The sequence below is a fragment of the Mauremys reevesii genome, linkage group 2 (genome assembly GCF_016161935.1).
Source record: "Mauremys reevesii isolate NIE-2019 linkage group 2, ASM1616193v1, whole genome shotgun sequence".
Classification (NCBI taxonomy): domain Eukaryota; kingdom Metazoa; phylum Chordata; order Testudines; family Geoemydidae; genus Mauremys; species Mauremys reevesii.
Genome location: NC_052624.1, coordinates 172,640,867 through 172,658,270, shown reverse-complemented (window position 1 = coordinate 172,658,270; position 17,404 = coordinate 172,640,867). Strand labels below are relative to the sequence as shown.

Below are 17,404 nucleotides of genomic sequence, written 5' to 3'. Positions count from 1 at the left end.
CTGAAGCTCCAGACTCCAGCCCGGCAGCCTGAGCCCTGTGAGCACAAGTCAGCTGACATGGACCAGCCACACCTGGTGTTTTATTGCAGTGTAAACATATCTTAAGGGACCTGCTACAGTTAACACCAAAGGGAGATCTATTTTAGCTCAGGCGATAGAAGTCTGATTTCTGGAGATGAGGTTTTGTTGCTCGGATGTGTAGTTTATTGCGTAACTGATTGTCCACAGCACATGGGTAGTACCACACCTTAAGTAAGAGATGACCAGTTTATTTATTTCTCTGGTAATGGAAATTTTTGGAGGTATGCTTCTGGATTGAAGAACTTGGTAGCCCGGTCAATGTCTAGGTCGTAGGGGACACTTATTTTAGTTGGAGGTGTTTCAACTAGTGAAGGCCCTTGGGATTGTTTTTCATCTGGTATGGTCAGTTGGTTGAAGGCAAGGCCATCCAATAGGATTTTAGGGGCAAGGTTTGTCATGGAAGCGAGCTGGACTTAGGGAACATTTCCGTGTGCTACTAATGCTGCTAGATGCGATTTTGATGGTTTCTTCTCCATGTCAGTTTGTTCGGACTTTTGTAACCATGTAGGAGTCTTGTAGAGAGGGCTTAAATTTATGGGAAAAAACTATAAATTACAACTCTTTCTGTGAGAGACAAGGTGGGTGAGGTAATATCGTTTATTGGACCAACTTCTGGTGGAAGGTACAAGCTTTTGAGATTTTTTTGTATCCATTTTTGTATCCATTTTTGTGATACCTTCTTCTGGGCAGGTTACAAAGAGTTAAAGTGAGTCTCCATGGTGGCTTTTCCATAACATAGTCATTGTGTGCACATCCACATGGACCATACTGCCTAACTTTTGTATGTGGGCTGATATCCCATACTTCCTCAGAGGTCTACCCTGTATAGCTTTATTGTCGCTGAGCGCAGTTCTGACCCACTGAGTTAACTAACATGATGCTGAGTACTGTTTAGCAGGCAACTAGGATAAATTGTGTTCAATATAGCGTCAGCTCATTATGTTTAAACCCTGATCAGAGCAAGGTTTAATCACAATTAGTTGTCAGTATGTTGAATGTTTTGTTTATACTTTGCCTGTTAATTTGTGTTGAACACTGTCAGTTAACATGGTTATTCACAACTATATTCAGTCATAGTAAAACTTCATAGTATAGATCAGGTCCCTGAAGACTTGAACACAGTTGGTGAAACTGGATTTAACAGGTCCACTGCATGGATGGGAAATGGAGGACCATCTCAGAACACAATAGTTATTTATCAGGGGGCACTGTTCGTTCAGAGATGCATTCTTTTGATGAGATCTCGGGGCAACAGTTGGGGAATGTTTCTTTCTGAGAGAACTGAAGATGGCTTATATCTCTTACCCTGATATTTCTCTGCATTGTTAAAGCCAGGGAGGAGAGGATATTCAAGTCTCAAGCAAGAAATGGTAACTTTTTCTCTGAGTTTTTGGCTTTACCTTTTGGGTGGACCTCAGAGGCAAAATACCTAAACAGAAAAAAGAACATAAAAGACTCTTTTTCATATGACTTTATTGAGAAGCAGATGGCCATAATAGCATATTAGCAGGATCGTTCACATGTCATTAGAAAGGACGTAAAAAACAAAAAAGCAAATCCAAAAAGTCGAAGAGTGGAGTGCTGTTACTCCAGAGAACAGATATGACACAAGGATTGCTCAAATAGCAGGTGGAAGACTTCTGTTCACATTCTTGGGTCTCTCTTTCATGGGTTTATTAAAAAGAGTCTACACAGAGAGTACAGGGCTACAGTGAGGTTATGCTATAGCTTCTGTAAAAGTATGTGGATGAATGCTGCAATCAGGATGTCTGAAGAGACTTCCACATCATGTAGGCCTTTCCCCTACTTTCCGTATGTCTTCCTGAACATAAATAATTTGGTTTTCTTCACCGTTAATAAATGAGCTGGTATCTGCAGCTTTTTGTAACATTACATTGTATTGATTGCAAATGTTAAATGCACAATACTGAATGCATGCTGAGAGTTTAACTGTGGGGTAGGTGCCTTTCTGACCTTGATATTGTAATAGCCAATGTAAGATATTGGAAGCTTTTTTTTTTTAAATGGCCCTGTGTTAGGTACTGAACTATACTGAATTTGGAAGGGATAATGTGAGGCACTCCCTCCTCCCCACCAGAGACTGAGTGCAGTATAGTGGTTCCCAAGGCATCAATTTCTAAGAGTAAGACCTGGGCAGTGCCAGTGTCCTCTTCTCTTAATGCAGCAACTGCAACTCCTCTCCTCTGGTATAATGTTGGCCTGCCTCTCATTTAGTTAAACTAAGGTTGCTCCAAATCCCCTATCATGTCAGACTGAACAAAATTGAAATCTGGGACAATCCAAGTCTATCATTGTGTAAAATGAGCATGTGTAAAATGATACAGACATTCACTGCACCAAGTTCAGGTAGGAAAGGGTTCTGTGGTTGGAACTCCCTGCCTAGTGTCAATCACAAAAGCCATCGCTCTAGCAGGCATGCCTGTGTTTGGGAAACACTGTGCTAAGTTCCCTCCTGCCTCCAGTAGCCCAGGAAAAAAGCTCTGATCTCCTCCTGCTAGACAGCTCACTGAGCAATGCCTGTTTCATGCAGTTCTGCAGTTAGTGGACTAGAAGGCTTTTGAGCATTTAAAACTCTTGCTATTTTAAAGCAGCCATATATTATAGAAACAAAAACAAATGGAGTACAGTGAATGTCATAGGATAAATTATCTCTTGGGGTTCTAGTGACTTCCTAAAAGCAATAGATTATAAACAAGAATAGCACCTGAACCTCTGAGTGGAATTATTTCCTTCAATATCACTGTAGAATATAACTAGCTTTCTCAGCTACAAAGCTTGCACTATTTTGGTGACCTGCCCCTTTAAATGAACTGTTTCTGATCACTTCTTTGCTTTATATGGGGAAAAATTATTTATTTTTTATGGTAAAATCAGCACAAGCAACAGTGAGATGATCTTCATTATACAGCATCACTGAAACTGTGTACTCTCCCTGTGTGAAACAAAAGCAAAACGTTAGATTAGCACACAAATAGTACAGAACTGCCTCTCTTCATAGAAGAGAGTCCCCTTTTTTGTTAAAATTGTTATACCCCTCCTGAAAGCTCTTCCAGTCCAAATATGTTTCAAAGGTGGTAAAAGGTGTGGCCCATTTTTCTTGCCAAATGCCCCTCTTCATAGATGTCAAATGTTGATAGCGCAGCAAATTCAAAATTAAAACATGGTGGTAAATGCTTCTATAGGGAAATAAAACTCTTCATATTTAAAAATTCCTTTCAGGTCCATGCAGCTTTTCTTGCTCTTTCTGAAACAACTGCACCTTGGCTTTTGTTATTAAGGCTTTTTCTTTACTTTGCAGCTGCTGTATAATCAGAGTGGGAGAAATGTTCTTTTGACTGGGATTCATCCCATTCTAATCTTATTGTTCAAATATTGCACTATTATAACTTCAGATGAATTTTCACAGATGTTAACATATTAATTGGGTATTTTTAAAAAAAGCATCATCTGTAGAAACACATGACACAGACACAGAACTTGCTGTATCTTAGTTCCAACAAAACAGGTGGTAACAATAACGCTTCCTTCGGGGACAATTTCACATCAGCACTCTGCACAATGTAAAAGAGAAACTATGCACAGTCCAAATGTGTAGACCTGGGCTTAGGGAACATCTTAATTTCATAGGTCAAAATATCTCTCTCCTCCTAACAGTCAGAAATATTGGGAAAGTCAGGTGGCTAAGCTTACTTCAGAGATTGAGAGGAGGATTTAACACAGAAATTTGTTTTAATTCTGGATTTTTGAGCCACATTTGATCTTCTCTGCAGAAACTGGGCAGGAAACCTGCCAGCAGTGTGGAGGCTCAGAGGAGCATTGCTGCCTTTGGCCTGAGCCCACAGAAACCTCTCTGGGCGTTAAGAGCTCTCTGGCTTTGAGGTGGTGGGTGTGTGCATCTAGTAATTGACTGTTTTCCTGGGGATTCTCCTCTCTGTACCATGTGGATTTCTGCAACAGGAACTGGCCTCTTCCCCCTTGAACCTCTCTTTGGGGACAGTACAGTGTAGGTTCTAGAGGAGACCCCATGACAACATGGTTCCTGAGTATATAGCCTTGTTTGTACTGGACTCCATAGATGCTGACTCCGTGGGTGCTCTGGGGCTGGAGCACCCATGGGGAAAAATTGCTGGGTGCTCTGCACCCACCGGCAGCTCCCCACCCTGCTCCCCTTCCCCAACTCGCCTCTGCCTCTGCCTCCTCCCCTGAGCGTGCTGCGTACCCGCTTCTTCCCCCGAGCTCCCAGCACTTGCGCCGCCAAACAGCTGTTTTGCACGGCAAGCACTGGGAGGGAGGGCAGACGACGGGGAATGCGGTGTGCTCAGGGAAGAGGCGGGGCTGGGGCGGGGTTTTGGGGAAGGGTCCAATAGGGGCAGGGACGGAGCAGAGTTGGGGTAGGGACTTTGGGGAAGGGTTGGAATGGGAGCGGGGAAAGGTTGGAGTAGGGGCAGGGCCAGGGGCGAGGGGGTGCGAGCTCCCACCAGCGCCCGGGAAAGTTGGCGCCTATGCTGGATTCCACTGAACAGAGTCTCTCAGAGACAACTCATATCTGCTGTGAGTGGTAGTGAGGGGCAAAATTTAAAGGTTTGGCCACCCCTGAAATAGCTCGTCACTGCCCTCCTCCCCCTGAGGCAGGTCCCTCCCCCTTACTCTCAGTCTCCCTGCCTGGAAAGCAGCAGCCCCTCCCTGCGGCTCCCAGCTGTTGCTCCTGGTTCTCCCCATGGGGCACAGCTCATGGGCTCCGCCATGCCATGTGACTGAGCGGGGCCCGCAAACCTTGGCAGAAATCTGGGGAGGCATGTGACCTCACATGCCTTCTCCCCATGTGTTGCCTCTGGACTCTCTTGGGGTTGCTGATATTAGATCAATGTTTATAATAATCAGAGCCAGATTTTGCAACCCATATACATGTTGAGTAGTACCTTATTCCCCATGGGTCAGAGTGGAAGAATTGGCCCTTATTAGGTAATTGAGGTTGGTTTCCTGTTCTGTTGTTTATAAATTTAGTAATTCTTCAGTGCTATATAGTCTTTTGCCTGAATATGGGGCTGTTGTGACCTGTCCCCATTGTTCTCGAATGACTGGATTTCTTTAAATTTTATTATAACCTTTTGATAATTTGGAAAAATGAATTCTTATAAATAAAAAAATCTGAGAAGAATGACTGTCTTTCTTATTTAGGTCTGGATTCCCTAACTCTCACAGGGCCAGATTCTTATAGAAGGTTTTCTTAGATAATCTCATTGTCCCATCTGACCTTAAAAATCTATGAAATATATATCTTTACTCACTTTAAGTACCTTATTGTAGAGTGGGACTACTTATGGGCCAAGTTGCTTATCAGTGTCTCATGGAATTATATACTAGTCAACATGAGCAGAATGAAGCGGTAGTAGGTCCTTGACTGCTTAATGGGATTGTACACTTTAGTTTTGGTGGCCATGATTCTCCCCACCTGCAAGTTCTTAACCAATGGCCACTCTGATCTAGACCCCTGTGCCCCCTTCCACTGGCCTCCTCAATTCTTTGGCAAATGGTTGGTGTCTTTGCCTGGCCGAGGACAGCGTTTAGTTGTGCCTGGGCAGGTAAACAGATGCTAGGAGGCTTTCAGCATCTCTGGCACTGTGTGCCTGTCTGCTGAAATTCAAGCAGGAGATTGGTTCAGTATGGAGTATGCTACTTCCAAAGACATAATGGATAAGCAGGGAAGGGGAGGTGGTAAAATAGGCCAATGAGAGTAGAAGTGAAGGACTGATAGGAATGAAAAGAGGGGAGAGAGAGGTTGTGTCCTCTAGTCTAAACTCCTTTCACCTCCTCTCCACTTCTTCCTTTCTCCATTTCTTCCCCTTCCCCACTACCCTTGACTCTCATCTTAAGACTTCAGCAAGTTTAAGCTCCTTGCAGCAACTACTGGTATAGAAAACATTGCTCCAGTGGTGCTAATGGGCCCTTGCAGAGGTGACCTTCCTCTTAGGAATCACCAGGAGGCGCTGCTTCCCCTGCTACCAATGCAAGAATCAGGGCAGGGCAGTGTACTAGAGGGACAAACTACAAACATGGGGAAAACCAACCGTGCTGAATGTCCCCAGCCTCCAGTACTAGAAGAGTGAATCTGTTACTGTACTAGGGACATTCTGGTAGGACAATGTGGTGGTTCTTAAAGACATAAGACTTGCCATACTGAGTCAGACCAATGATCCGTCTGTCACTGTATCCTGTCTCCAACAGTGGCCCATACCAGAGCTTCAGGTGAAGTGTACAGAACAGGGCAGTTGAATCTTTCCCTCCTAGCTTCTGGCAGGCAGAGGTTTAGGGTCATCCCAAACATGGGGTTGCATCCCTGATCATCTTGGCTAATAGCCATTGATGGACCTATCCTCCATGAATTGACCAAATTCTTTTTTGAACCCAGTTACATTTTTGGCGATCACAACATCTCATGGCAATGAGCTCAACAGGTTAATTGTGCATTGTGTGAAAAAGTATTTTCTCTTGTTTGTATTAAACCTGCTGAAGGGTAACTAACACTTCTCTATTCCCTTTTTCCACACCATTCATGATTTAAGAGACCTCTACCATATCCCCCTTTAGTCATTGCTTTTCTAAGCTGAACAACCCTAATCTTTTTAGTCTTTCCACGTATGGAAGCCATTCCATATCTTTGATCATTTCTGTTGCCCTTCTCTGAACATTTTTCAGTTCCATATTCTTTTTGAGATTGGGCGACCAGAACTGACACAGTATTCAAGGTGTGGGAGCACCTGAATTTATAGAGTGGCATTATGATAGTTTCTGTCTTATTTTCTATCCCTTTCCTAATAGTTGCTAACATTCTGTTAGCCTCTTTGACTGCTGCTGTTCGCCTAGCTGAAGTTTTCAGAGAACTATCCACAGTGACTTCAAGATGTCTTTCTAAACATCACTCTGATTATTAGCCATGGTGGCATTCTTTTAGTCCTCTTATTGTCTTTTCTGGTTGAGGGTAAACATTTAGTTTGAGCCTCTGTTATGGTGTTTTTAAATAATACCCCTGCTACTTGCAGGCATTTAACCCTTATGATAGCTCCTTTTATTTTCCATCTAACAAGTATTCCCATTTTTATGTAGTTCACCTTTTCAAAGTTAAATGTTACCGTAGTAGGTTTTTGGGGGCTTTTATCCACTCTATGAGAATGTTAAATGTAAGTACATTATGGTCACTATTACTGATTGATTCAGGCATAGTTACTTCTTGGCCCAGATTCTGGGCTCCAGAATTGCCACCTCCCCTTGTGGGTTCCAGGACTAGCTGCTCCAAGAAGCAGTCACTGTTGGTGTCTAGAAATTTTATCTCTGCATCATGCCCTGAGGTGACATTTACCCAGTCAATATGGGAATAGTTGAAATCACACATTATTATTGCGCTTTTTGCTCTTAGTCAGGTAATTCTTAGATTTCAGGACATAACCACAGGGAACTTACTTGGGGGATTTCATGGATTCCCAGTGTGACAGGCCCTTCGTAGTAGATATGTTCTGAAAAACAAATGGATGATGATTGTGCAATGAACAAAGGAAACAAGCAGGTGATAGTATGCACTGTTTTATAGCAATACTTTGAAACCCTTAGTGACAAGTGCTCTAGGACTTAAAAAAGCTTTATGGACAACAACTCTCTGAGAGAAGCGTAAAGGTATGGACCATGTTCCTAGTGTAGGAGAGACTATGCAGAGTTCCAGTGTCATCACTGCCCATCTGAGTAAAGTTGTGCAGGTGCTTCAATGTCTGCAGAATCCGGGCCTATAACTCCTGTCTAGGATCTAGCAAAACTAAACAGAACAGAGTTTTGCAGTATTTTTAAAATTTTGAGTCATTACTCGATGCAGCAGAGAAGCCTCAGACTCTAAGGCTCCTGCTTCATGCACAGAAGTGAGCAACCATGGCAACAGCTCTTTGAAAAGGAAAATGCTTCCCATGGCACAGGTGAAGCAGCTGGAGAGTCCAGGCCATGAGCCAGCTGTAGTCTAGTGAATTGGATTTAGGGTCAGCAGCTAAAATATCCTGAATTCTAATCCCAGTGTTGATGTCGACATTTTGGGCCCCTTAGGCAAGTCACTTGCCCTCTCTGCCTTCATTTCCTCTTTTATTAAAAAAAAAAAGTGGGGTTTGAGCATTTGCAGAAGCAGAGGTGTAGATGGGAGCTGTCCTATTTGTAAAGTGCTGGTGTGGACAGTGCAGTGCAGAAAGCAACCCCTTGCTGTAGAATCTCCTGTAATGGGCCGTGTTTGAGAAGGAAAATGCAGCAAGTGGGACAGGCAGCTTGGAACCAGGATCAAACTGCCCAACAAGTCCTGAACAGCAGCAGAGGACAAAAGTGGAGGAAGTATGAGCTCTGAATCCTTCTCTAACAGTTGGAGATAGAGACTCTTCACAGGTCACGTGAGTCAATGGAGTCAGCCCTGGAGTATTTCAGAACTGGCAAGAGATTAAAAGTGAAATGACTGTGTGCTAGCTTTGCAAAACCTATGTTTGAAACTGAATTAGACAAGATCAGACAACACACATGCTTCTGAACGTGTGGGGATGCTAATATCTCCCTGGTGAAGGTAGATACTAATTTTTCTACTACACCATAAATCATCTTTGACCATCCCACCAGGGCTAGATTAAGGCAATCCTGGGCTGTAGATGTACTTCCCCCATTAGGAGACCCTGAAGTCCTGCCCATGCATTGTGGCCATACTCTTGCTTGAGGTGGTAGCAGTAGGAGTTATTCCTAGGACTACCACCACCACCAGTACTATTCTTTGGGGCATCTGGGGGAGCCGATCTAGAATTTAGTAGGAGATAGGAGCTGTGCACCCCTGAGTTCTATTCCTTTGTGAGCTGAGTGAATATCAGTCCCACTTCACAGATGGGGAAATGGACTCTTCTCCCCTGTACCAGTAGGTGGGCTTCTGCTGCGGGAGATGAGAGCAGCTTTAATCTTCAGCTACTGGAGGCTCCCAGGAGATGTTCTGAATCAATAGGTCTACTGTGTTTTATGACCAAACCCCTAGCTGACTTTGGTGGCTGTGTTGTTTAAACCAGGTCTCTGAAACCAGTGTGATTGCCTCTCCATGGACTTTACAAAGCTGGGGCTACAGCAGAAAACAGTGTCTCCCAAGGCTGAATCCCACTGAATGCATGTCTTGCTTTTGGGATTCCAGTTTAACATAGTATTCTCGATACAGTACATCTTCCTAAACCCTTGCATTTACCTATCAGTGGGGGGCAAATGAGATAAATTAGTTGCAGTAATTATAAATAAGACAAACACTTAGCTTTGTGCATTGAATGGAAAGTATTGCCTCTTTGGAACTTTCCTGTCTGAGTTCACATAGGTTATATAGTGTGAACGATTGATCTTATTTATGGGATCAATTCACAAATCATGGCAAACTTTCCAGTCAAAAGGTTCCCCCATCTTCATATGTGCAAGATACTAATAAGTCACAGCATCTATTAATGTCCCAAGAACATTGGCTGTTTTGCACTATCTTCCATGTTCAACCCTTCTCTTAAGGGCTAACATGACTGAAGAGGTTTTCTGCAGAACATCATAAAAAGGTCTCTAGGTACTGCTGACTTCGGGCTTTCTTTTCTATTTTGTGGATTCTTTTCACTCTTACTTCCTAACAAAAGTAATTTACTCCTCCCTGCCATCAACAGGTCTCTAGCAATTTACAATAGGGAGTGGAGCAGGTAAGAATTTCCTGAGAATTACTTCAAGTTACTTGTTCTTGTGAAGTTGCCTCTCATTTCTGACAAAACACCTATAATGAAATTCTGACGCCTCTTTCTCAACTCTTTCTTAGGCTGAAAATCTTTGAACATTCTCACACTTGTTACACTATATAAAGGCCCCAGTACATCTACACCCACCTCTTCCTTTTCTGGGCTTTAAACCTTTACAGAATTTTTATTTTTTTCTGTGTGAGTAATAATACAGTAATACTTAGCTCTTCTAGGGCCAGATCCTGCACCCATTCAACTCAATGGCACAACTGCCATGAATTCTGTTGGTTCAGAACTGATCTGAACAGTGCTCATCTATAAATATTGGAGCTGGGTGAGTATCATTAACTCACTTTACGGGTGGGAGAAACTGAGGTGGAGAGGATGAGTTTCTTACTGAAGGTCATATGGCAGATCAGTCCAGAACCCAGCTCTGTGGTGCCGCTGCTTGTTGAGAATACATGTCCATTTCCTCACAATTGTACTCAAAATAAATACCTAACTTCACATCTTATACTCTGCAAGTGTAACTCATTATACACACAAGCCATTACATGTGTATGTATCAGAGAGGTAGCCGTGTTAGTCTGGTTCTATAAAAGCAGCAAAGAATCCTGTCAAGTATCAGAGGGGTAGCCGTGTTAGTCTGGATCTGTAAAAGCAACAAAGAATCCTGTGGCACCTTATAGACTAACAGACGTTTTGCAGCATGAGCTTTTGTGGGTGCAAGAGACATCTTGCATCCGACGAAGTGGGCATTCGCCCACGAAAGCTCGTGCTGCAAAACGTCTGTTAGTCTATAAGGTGCCACAGCATTCTTTGCTGCTTTTACATGTGTATGTTCATTTGTAACTAAGGTCCGAGTTAAGGTTTTTTTGTTGCGTGTGATTGCAAGACATTGGGTGTGTGCTTTGAGCATCCTATGTTGGATGTGAAAAAGTGAGTTTGTGCAGCCGCAAAGTCTGTGAGTGTGTTTGGGCATTAATTGGGTAAGGTCTCTGAGTTGTGCTGGATGTGGATCCTAAAGTTACCAGAATGGGTGGTTTTTCTGTTTTTTTGTGATTGCGTTGATGGGAAGTACATTTGAGCAATCCTAACTCTTATGTAACTATTTTCTTGTGTGGGATATGAATGACGATCAGAAAAATTCCTCCCTAGAGAGAGGAAGCTCATCTTTAAACTTAATACCACAAAGACTCTAGTAGTGAAAAAAATCATTGCTAAAGTTCACCTCTTTGCCTTCTTTGGAACTGAAGCGAGTATAATACGTTTAGATCTCAAAGAAACAGACATAAGTTGTTCGGAATCATGTTTGAGATCCCTCGTGAACTTTGCTAGTCCGGTTGTGACCATTATACAATTTGTTTAAATAAAAGTAAAAAGATAGGTAACAAATACTATAATTGAAACGAAGATGTTGGTAAAACATCCATCCATGTTTGTTCTGACAAGATAGTTCTAATCATGGGTTGCTCATCTAGAAGTAAAAGAATAGAGGAAGGAAAATGTTCTCTATTAGCCACCTTTGACTCCTCCTCAATTACATTCCACGACACCCTCCTCTCAATCAGCCCTGTATATTCCTAGCTCTCTCAAAAAAGATCCACAAGATCTATAAATGGAACGAACTATAAAGCCTGTGGCTTGTTTAGGAGCAGGGTAGGAGAAAGCTTTACAGTCTTTGTTCTCACTACAGTGGCCAACCAAAACCTGCTTGCAACTATATTTAAACTGAGGTCAAATAAAATTTGCTTTACAAATGTTACTCAACATGCAATGAAAATGGGGCTCTAATTTACAAAATTCAGCCCTAAAAAGAGAACGGTCTGCCATCTTCACATTTCCTTCACCTCATATTTGACAGCTCAAATTATGGCCCTCGCTACACAGGGCAATGGTCAAGTTTAATACCAATGCTAACAACCGGGCCATGTCTACACTAGAGACCTTACAGTGGCACAGATATACCACTACAGCTGCGCCGCTGTAAGGTCTCCCGTGTAGCTGCTCTATGCCAGTGGGAGAGACCTCTCCTGTCACCATAATTAAACCACCCCCAACGAGCAGCACTAGTTATGTTGGCAAGAGAGCATCTCCCACTGACATGGTGCAGTCTGCAGCAGAGCTTTTGTCAGTGTAATTTATGTCGCTCAGAAGGTTGTTTTTTCATACTCCTGAGTGACATAAGTTATATTGACAAAAGTGCTAGTGTAGACACAGCCTTCAAACGTGGCTGTGCTGAGCTGCTCCATGTGGGGCTGGAGATCAAACTGCATTATAATATAGTGTAAAAACGTACACTGACTATCTAGAAATACCACATCTCCATTTTGGAGCCCCATCATCTAGCAAACTTAACCCCTTCCCTCTGTGGATTGCATGGGAAAGTCCTGACTACCCAATGAAGGTGGCTATTAAATAACATGGCTTCTATTAACAACTGTGTGATAAGGTTCTGTCATTCACTGAGGGCAGCTTCTAAATGAAGATACATGGCATTATTTAAACAATCAAGTGTTGTTTTATATCATGATGTACTTCAATTAGTGAAAACAGTCTCCCTGCCAGGCTAAGATTAAGGGCCTGCGTACCCCAGAAGGGTTTGGCTGTGAGGCTTAATGTGTAAACAGCAGCTTGTGCTGGGCTCAGGATCGACTCTAGTTCTCCTTAATGTGTTTTCTACAGGGTGTTATTAAGCACTTTGTCAGAATAAGACAGTCTTCCAGTAGGTCTGTGGGTGTCTTATTTTTTCTTTAATTCAATACACTATTGAGAAAGCCTCTGAATTTAATTTTTCTGTCTATCTGGCTTGCAGAATTTACATAATTGGTTGCTCATGCAGTATTTCTCTGCTATTCTTTTTGATATCTCTGTACTGTGTGAAATGTCTTAGCAATTCCCCCGAGGCCATCTTGTCCACAGTGCAGTGTGCGGTCACAAAACCCACAGCCCTACAGCAAATGAATTATTGTAGTGCTGATGGAGATGCAGGTGACTGGGGAAAAACAGCTTTCAAAACTAACTTACTGAACTGCCATTCTCTTAACTCCCTGGGAAATTGCCCTCCACCCACCTTTCTTTTCAAATCAGCCCAAAGAAATGAGCCTGGCATCAGGAAGAGTAAGAATTTAGAGATCCTTAAATAAAACCAAACACCTTAGATGGTACCATAATGTATCTTGGTCCAAATGCTGCAGTTAGGGTGACCAGATGTCCCGATAAAATCAGGACTGTCCTGATTTTTAGGCCTTTGTCCCGCATCCCGATTGATGTTTGTTCGGGACTCTGTTTTTTTTTCTCTCTGCTTTTTTTTTTTTTTTTGCTCCGCCGGTGGGACTCCTCCCAATGTGTCCCGATATTTTCTTCATCCCATCTGGTCACCCTAGGTGCAGTCTTTAATCCTTACTCAGGCGCAACTTCTATGAAAGGATTATGGATCAGTGAACAGGAAAAACAACTTTTTAGATAGGAGACATTTCTCAAGTAACCTTGTTCATTAGCTCAGCCCTTGCTTTTACAAAAATAGGAGACAATCCTGCAATAGTCCTCAGATATGCAAGCAGTCTTGCTGAAATAAGACTGCTACTGAACATAAGGGGTGTAGGCCCATGCTACTTATTTACATTATATATTGAGTTATAGATTATCCTTCTAAATCCCCCTTGAACACTGATGTATATAGCACTCAGACCTCTGTGCCATTAAAACACAAGCTAGTGAGCCCATTATGCAAAAAGAAGTCTTTAAAAATAAAAGGACGCTCTCCTACTGTGTTTCTGTCATCCACTAACATTCTGTTGCAGTAAACAGAATGTTAGGAAGTAGTGGCACATTCAGCAGCACACCGGTGTGTCCTGCTTGCAGTGTTCAGCACCCATCAAGTGTTTAGTGTGCTAGGTAAAATTACCTCCTTTTTTCTTTCCACAGAAAATAAACCTTCGGCCATTCGGCTCACAGAGTTTCTGTGAGTAGGTGAGGATACTCTTCCCATTTATGATGAGATTAATGTTCATAGACAGTTCCTTGATGTTGTGTCCTATGCAGAAAACAGAAGAAGAGTTCAGGGAGAGAACTGTTTGGAAATTGAGCTATTATTATTTATTTTATAATGAATTTATTATTTAAATGAATTAAATAATTAGTTTATTATTTATTTTAAAATAAGATCCTATTCTTTTCTTATTTAGGCCCCAATTCCACTGAGAGTGCCTGGCCTGAAACCATAGAACATTATGTGATACAGAAATTGCCCTGTACTGTTCCTGGTGGTAGATAACAAGATATGTAGTGAATGAAGAGTAGCTTCCTTTTGAGCAGGGGTTCTCAAACTGGGGATCGGGACCCCTCAGGGGGTCACAAGGTTATTACATGGGGGGTCGCGAGCTGTCACCCTCCACCCCAAACCCCGCTTTGCCTCCAGCATTTATAATGGTGTTAAATATATAAAAAGGTGTTTTTAATGTATAAAGGGGAGTCGCACTCAGAGGCTTGCTGTGTGAAAGGAGTCACCAGTACAAAAGTTTGAGAACCCCTGCTTTTGAGGCGACTGGATTCAAACCCTACAGTCAGGGGTTGTGAACAAGCATGTGCAAGGATTGTAATAGAACCCTCAAACTTGTCTCGCTTGTGACCCCTGAAAACAGACATGCCCCCAGAAGTCTTAGTGCTGCACACGAGTGAGTGCAGGGCCAGTGTAGCCACAGCAGCTCAAGTGTTATTTTGCAGTGTGGCCCCTCTCACTCTCTAGCTAGGCTAACTCAAGAGGAGTAACTTGAGTTAACTTTGCAGCAAAGACAATACCCGAAGGACAACCCCCTGCCAGAACAAGTTTACAATGTGAACAGGCTGACAAAGGGTGGGAGGGGAAACAAAGGCGCCGGGGTGGGGAGGGGTGAAGTGACTTACTCAAGGTCACACAGTAGGTCAGAGACATAGCTGAGAATAGAATCTATGCCTCCTGAGGCCCAATCTGTGTCTGAGCCCCTGGACCCTCGCATGAGAGCGATAAACCCGCTCATGTTTTGTCAAAAGCACTTGGTTATTATTCATCAGACCCTCCTTAACACTGACACATGCACAATGACTTATCTTATTTGTAACACTCAAAAACAGCACTTTACTTACTTAAGACCATTGCAGCTCTGATGTTAAAAGTTTTCGTTAAGATATTGGAACAACCGTCGATGCTAAGAGCAAAATCTTGCACAGGATCTGCCAAAAGGTAACAGGCAATTGATTTTTACTTTTATTTCCAATGCATGGGAACTCTACTTCATAAAAAATAATGATAAAAGAATAGAATCCTTATGAAAATCAAGTCACACATTTTCTTTGAAATCCTTCCAAACATAATCCCCAAACTCCGACATCGTGTGGCTAGAGGATTAGATTGCTCTGTGCCTATTTCACCGACATCACGCTAATCCCAACTGCGTTCGCTTTCAGCTGGAATGTGGCTGGGACCTGCTGTGGGTAGAGACCACTCAAAATGGGAGTTCAGGGCTGGCAGTCAGGACTCAGTTGAAACAAGAGTCCTTGCACAGCTGCACTTTCCAGTGTCTCTACACCAGAGCTGCCCAGAGGATTCAGGGGGCCTGGGGCAAAGCAATTTTGGGGACCCCTTCCATAAAAAAAGTTCCAATACTGTAGAATACTATATTCTCGTGGGGGCTCCTGCGGGGCCCAGGGCCTGGGGCAAATTGCCCCATTTGCCCCCCAATCTTGGTAGCCCTGCCCTAAACTCTCATTCCCTCTATCAGTGACTTGTGCTTAATAATAATAATAAATAATATAATTATTATTTACTGTTCTATTTGTATTGCAGTAATGCCTAATAGAGCTGGCTGGGAAATTTAATTTAGGTATGTGAAAGTTTTTGGAAATTTTTTCATCCCAAATCACGACAAAAAGCCAAAAACTAATTTTTTCCCCGGAATTGAAATCTGTTTGTTTTTTCACCATTGAAACATGATGTTTCTGAAATTAAATATGCCTCCAAGCTGGATGCTTGGGAGCTGGGGTACAACAAACCTGGGCTGGGGCTGTCTGAAATTGACATGATTCTTGTCAGTTTTACTGCTGCCTATCAGTGAATAGCAGCATGAAACTGACCAGACTCTTGTATAAATTCAAATCCTCTCCCTCCCACTACATTCCTGCCTTCTAGCCATTAGGACCTGGCCAGTCCTTAAATTATTTAATACTTTAAGGCTTTGTCAACATATCCATTTCTGATGCTGGGTGTCGACAACAGTTGCAGCTGAGCCAGCGCTGAACCTGGTTTAACTGCAAGTGTAGACTAGTGGTTCTCAAACTGTGGGTCAGGACCCCAAAGTGGGTTGCGACTCCATTTTAATGAGATCATCAGGGCTGGCATTAGACTTGCATTCAGCCCTGGTGGCGGGGCTCAGGTTACAGGCCCCCTGCCTGGGGCTGAATCCCTTTGACTTTTGGCTCCCACATCCAGGGCAGCAGGACTTAGGCAGGTTCAAGCTTTGGTCCCCCTTCCTGGCGTTGTGTAGTAATTTTTGTTGTCCGAAGTGGGTCATGGTGCAATAAAGTTTGAGACCCCCTAGCATAGACCAAAACAAACTTGTTCAGAACATTTTGGAAACCATGGGTGACTTCAGGGGAAGTTGCCTGGTGAATGAAAATCAGGTCGCTTAGGTGCCTAGCTAAGGACTTAGGAGCCTAACTTTATGCTCCTACTTTTGAAAACCTTAAGCCCAAGCTTTGTAGGTGACATTTTATTGAACTGAAAATGGTGGGATAGGGACAGTTTCACATCTTTGCAATTCTAGTGGGGCACCATTTGGGGGGCAAAGTGGGGCGGGAGCCCCCCCGAGTTTCATTCAGGAAGTGTGCAAGCTCCCAGGTGGAGTCTTAGCTACAGCACAGCATTAGTGTGAAATGTAAGCTCTGCAGAGGAGATGTGCCCCTGCGGCAGGGAGTCAGCATTTTGTTTAGCAGACAGAGGGAGGGTGATTAAGATAAGGAAGGGCTGGTGATTAAATTAAGGATCTGGAAGTCTAGCCTGTAAAACAGGAATCCCTGGGGAAGTGGGTGGCTGGGAGGGAGAAGGTTGTTTTAGAGGTAACATAGGGGACTCAGAAAAAATACAGCCAAGCCCTCTGAGCCAAGGTTACATTCAGAAAGGGGGAGATTTTGGGATGTATGTGAAAAGAAGGGGCCAAAACCAAGGGAAAAGATAGCAGTGGTATAGAGAAGTTCCCACTCTATCTGTATGTGGCCCCATCACCGTAGTATCTGAGCGCCTCACAAGGTCTAAGCTATTTCTCCTCACATCCCCTCGGTGAGGTAGAGCAGTGCTGTACATTGTACAGATGGGGCACTGAAGCACACTCATTCTAAAGGCCAGATTTTCAAAGGCACCTAGTATGATTTTCAAAAGTGCCTAGAAGGTTAGTTGCTTTGTAAACCCCACTAGATGCCTAGCTGCATCTTTGGGTGCCGAAAAGGTTTTGAAACTATGTTCTTAACACACTGGCCTGAGATCATGCAGGAAGTCTATGGGGAAGTAGAACTCAGGT

General features: G+C 43.1%; 1 protein-coding gene across 1 annotated transcript in view; it reads right to left on the bottom strand.

Moving 5' to 3' along the window:
• Positions 1 to 2,065: 2,065 nt before the first annotated feature.
• The window catches only part of LY86 (lymphocyte antigen 86), a 109,323-nt gene continuing 93,984 nt past the window's right edge, over positions 2,066 to 17,404 (bottom strand). The window contains exons 5-8 of the mRNA XM_039523004.1: positions 14,979 to 15,065; positions 13,762 to 13,890; positions 7,561 to 7,613; positions 2,066 to 3,034 (exon numbers count right to left, since the gene is read on the bottom strand). Coding sequence (XP_039378938.1) covers positions 2,951 to 3,034; positions 7,561 to 7,613; positions 13,762 to 13,890; positions 14,979 to 15,065 — 353 coding nt within the window. The 3' untranslated portion in view covers positions 2,066 to 2,950. The remainder of the gene's footprint in view (positions 3,035 to 7,560; positions 7,614 to 13,761; positions 13,891 to 14,978; positions 15,066 to 17,404) is intronic.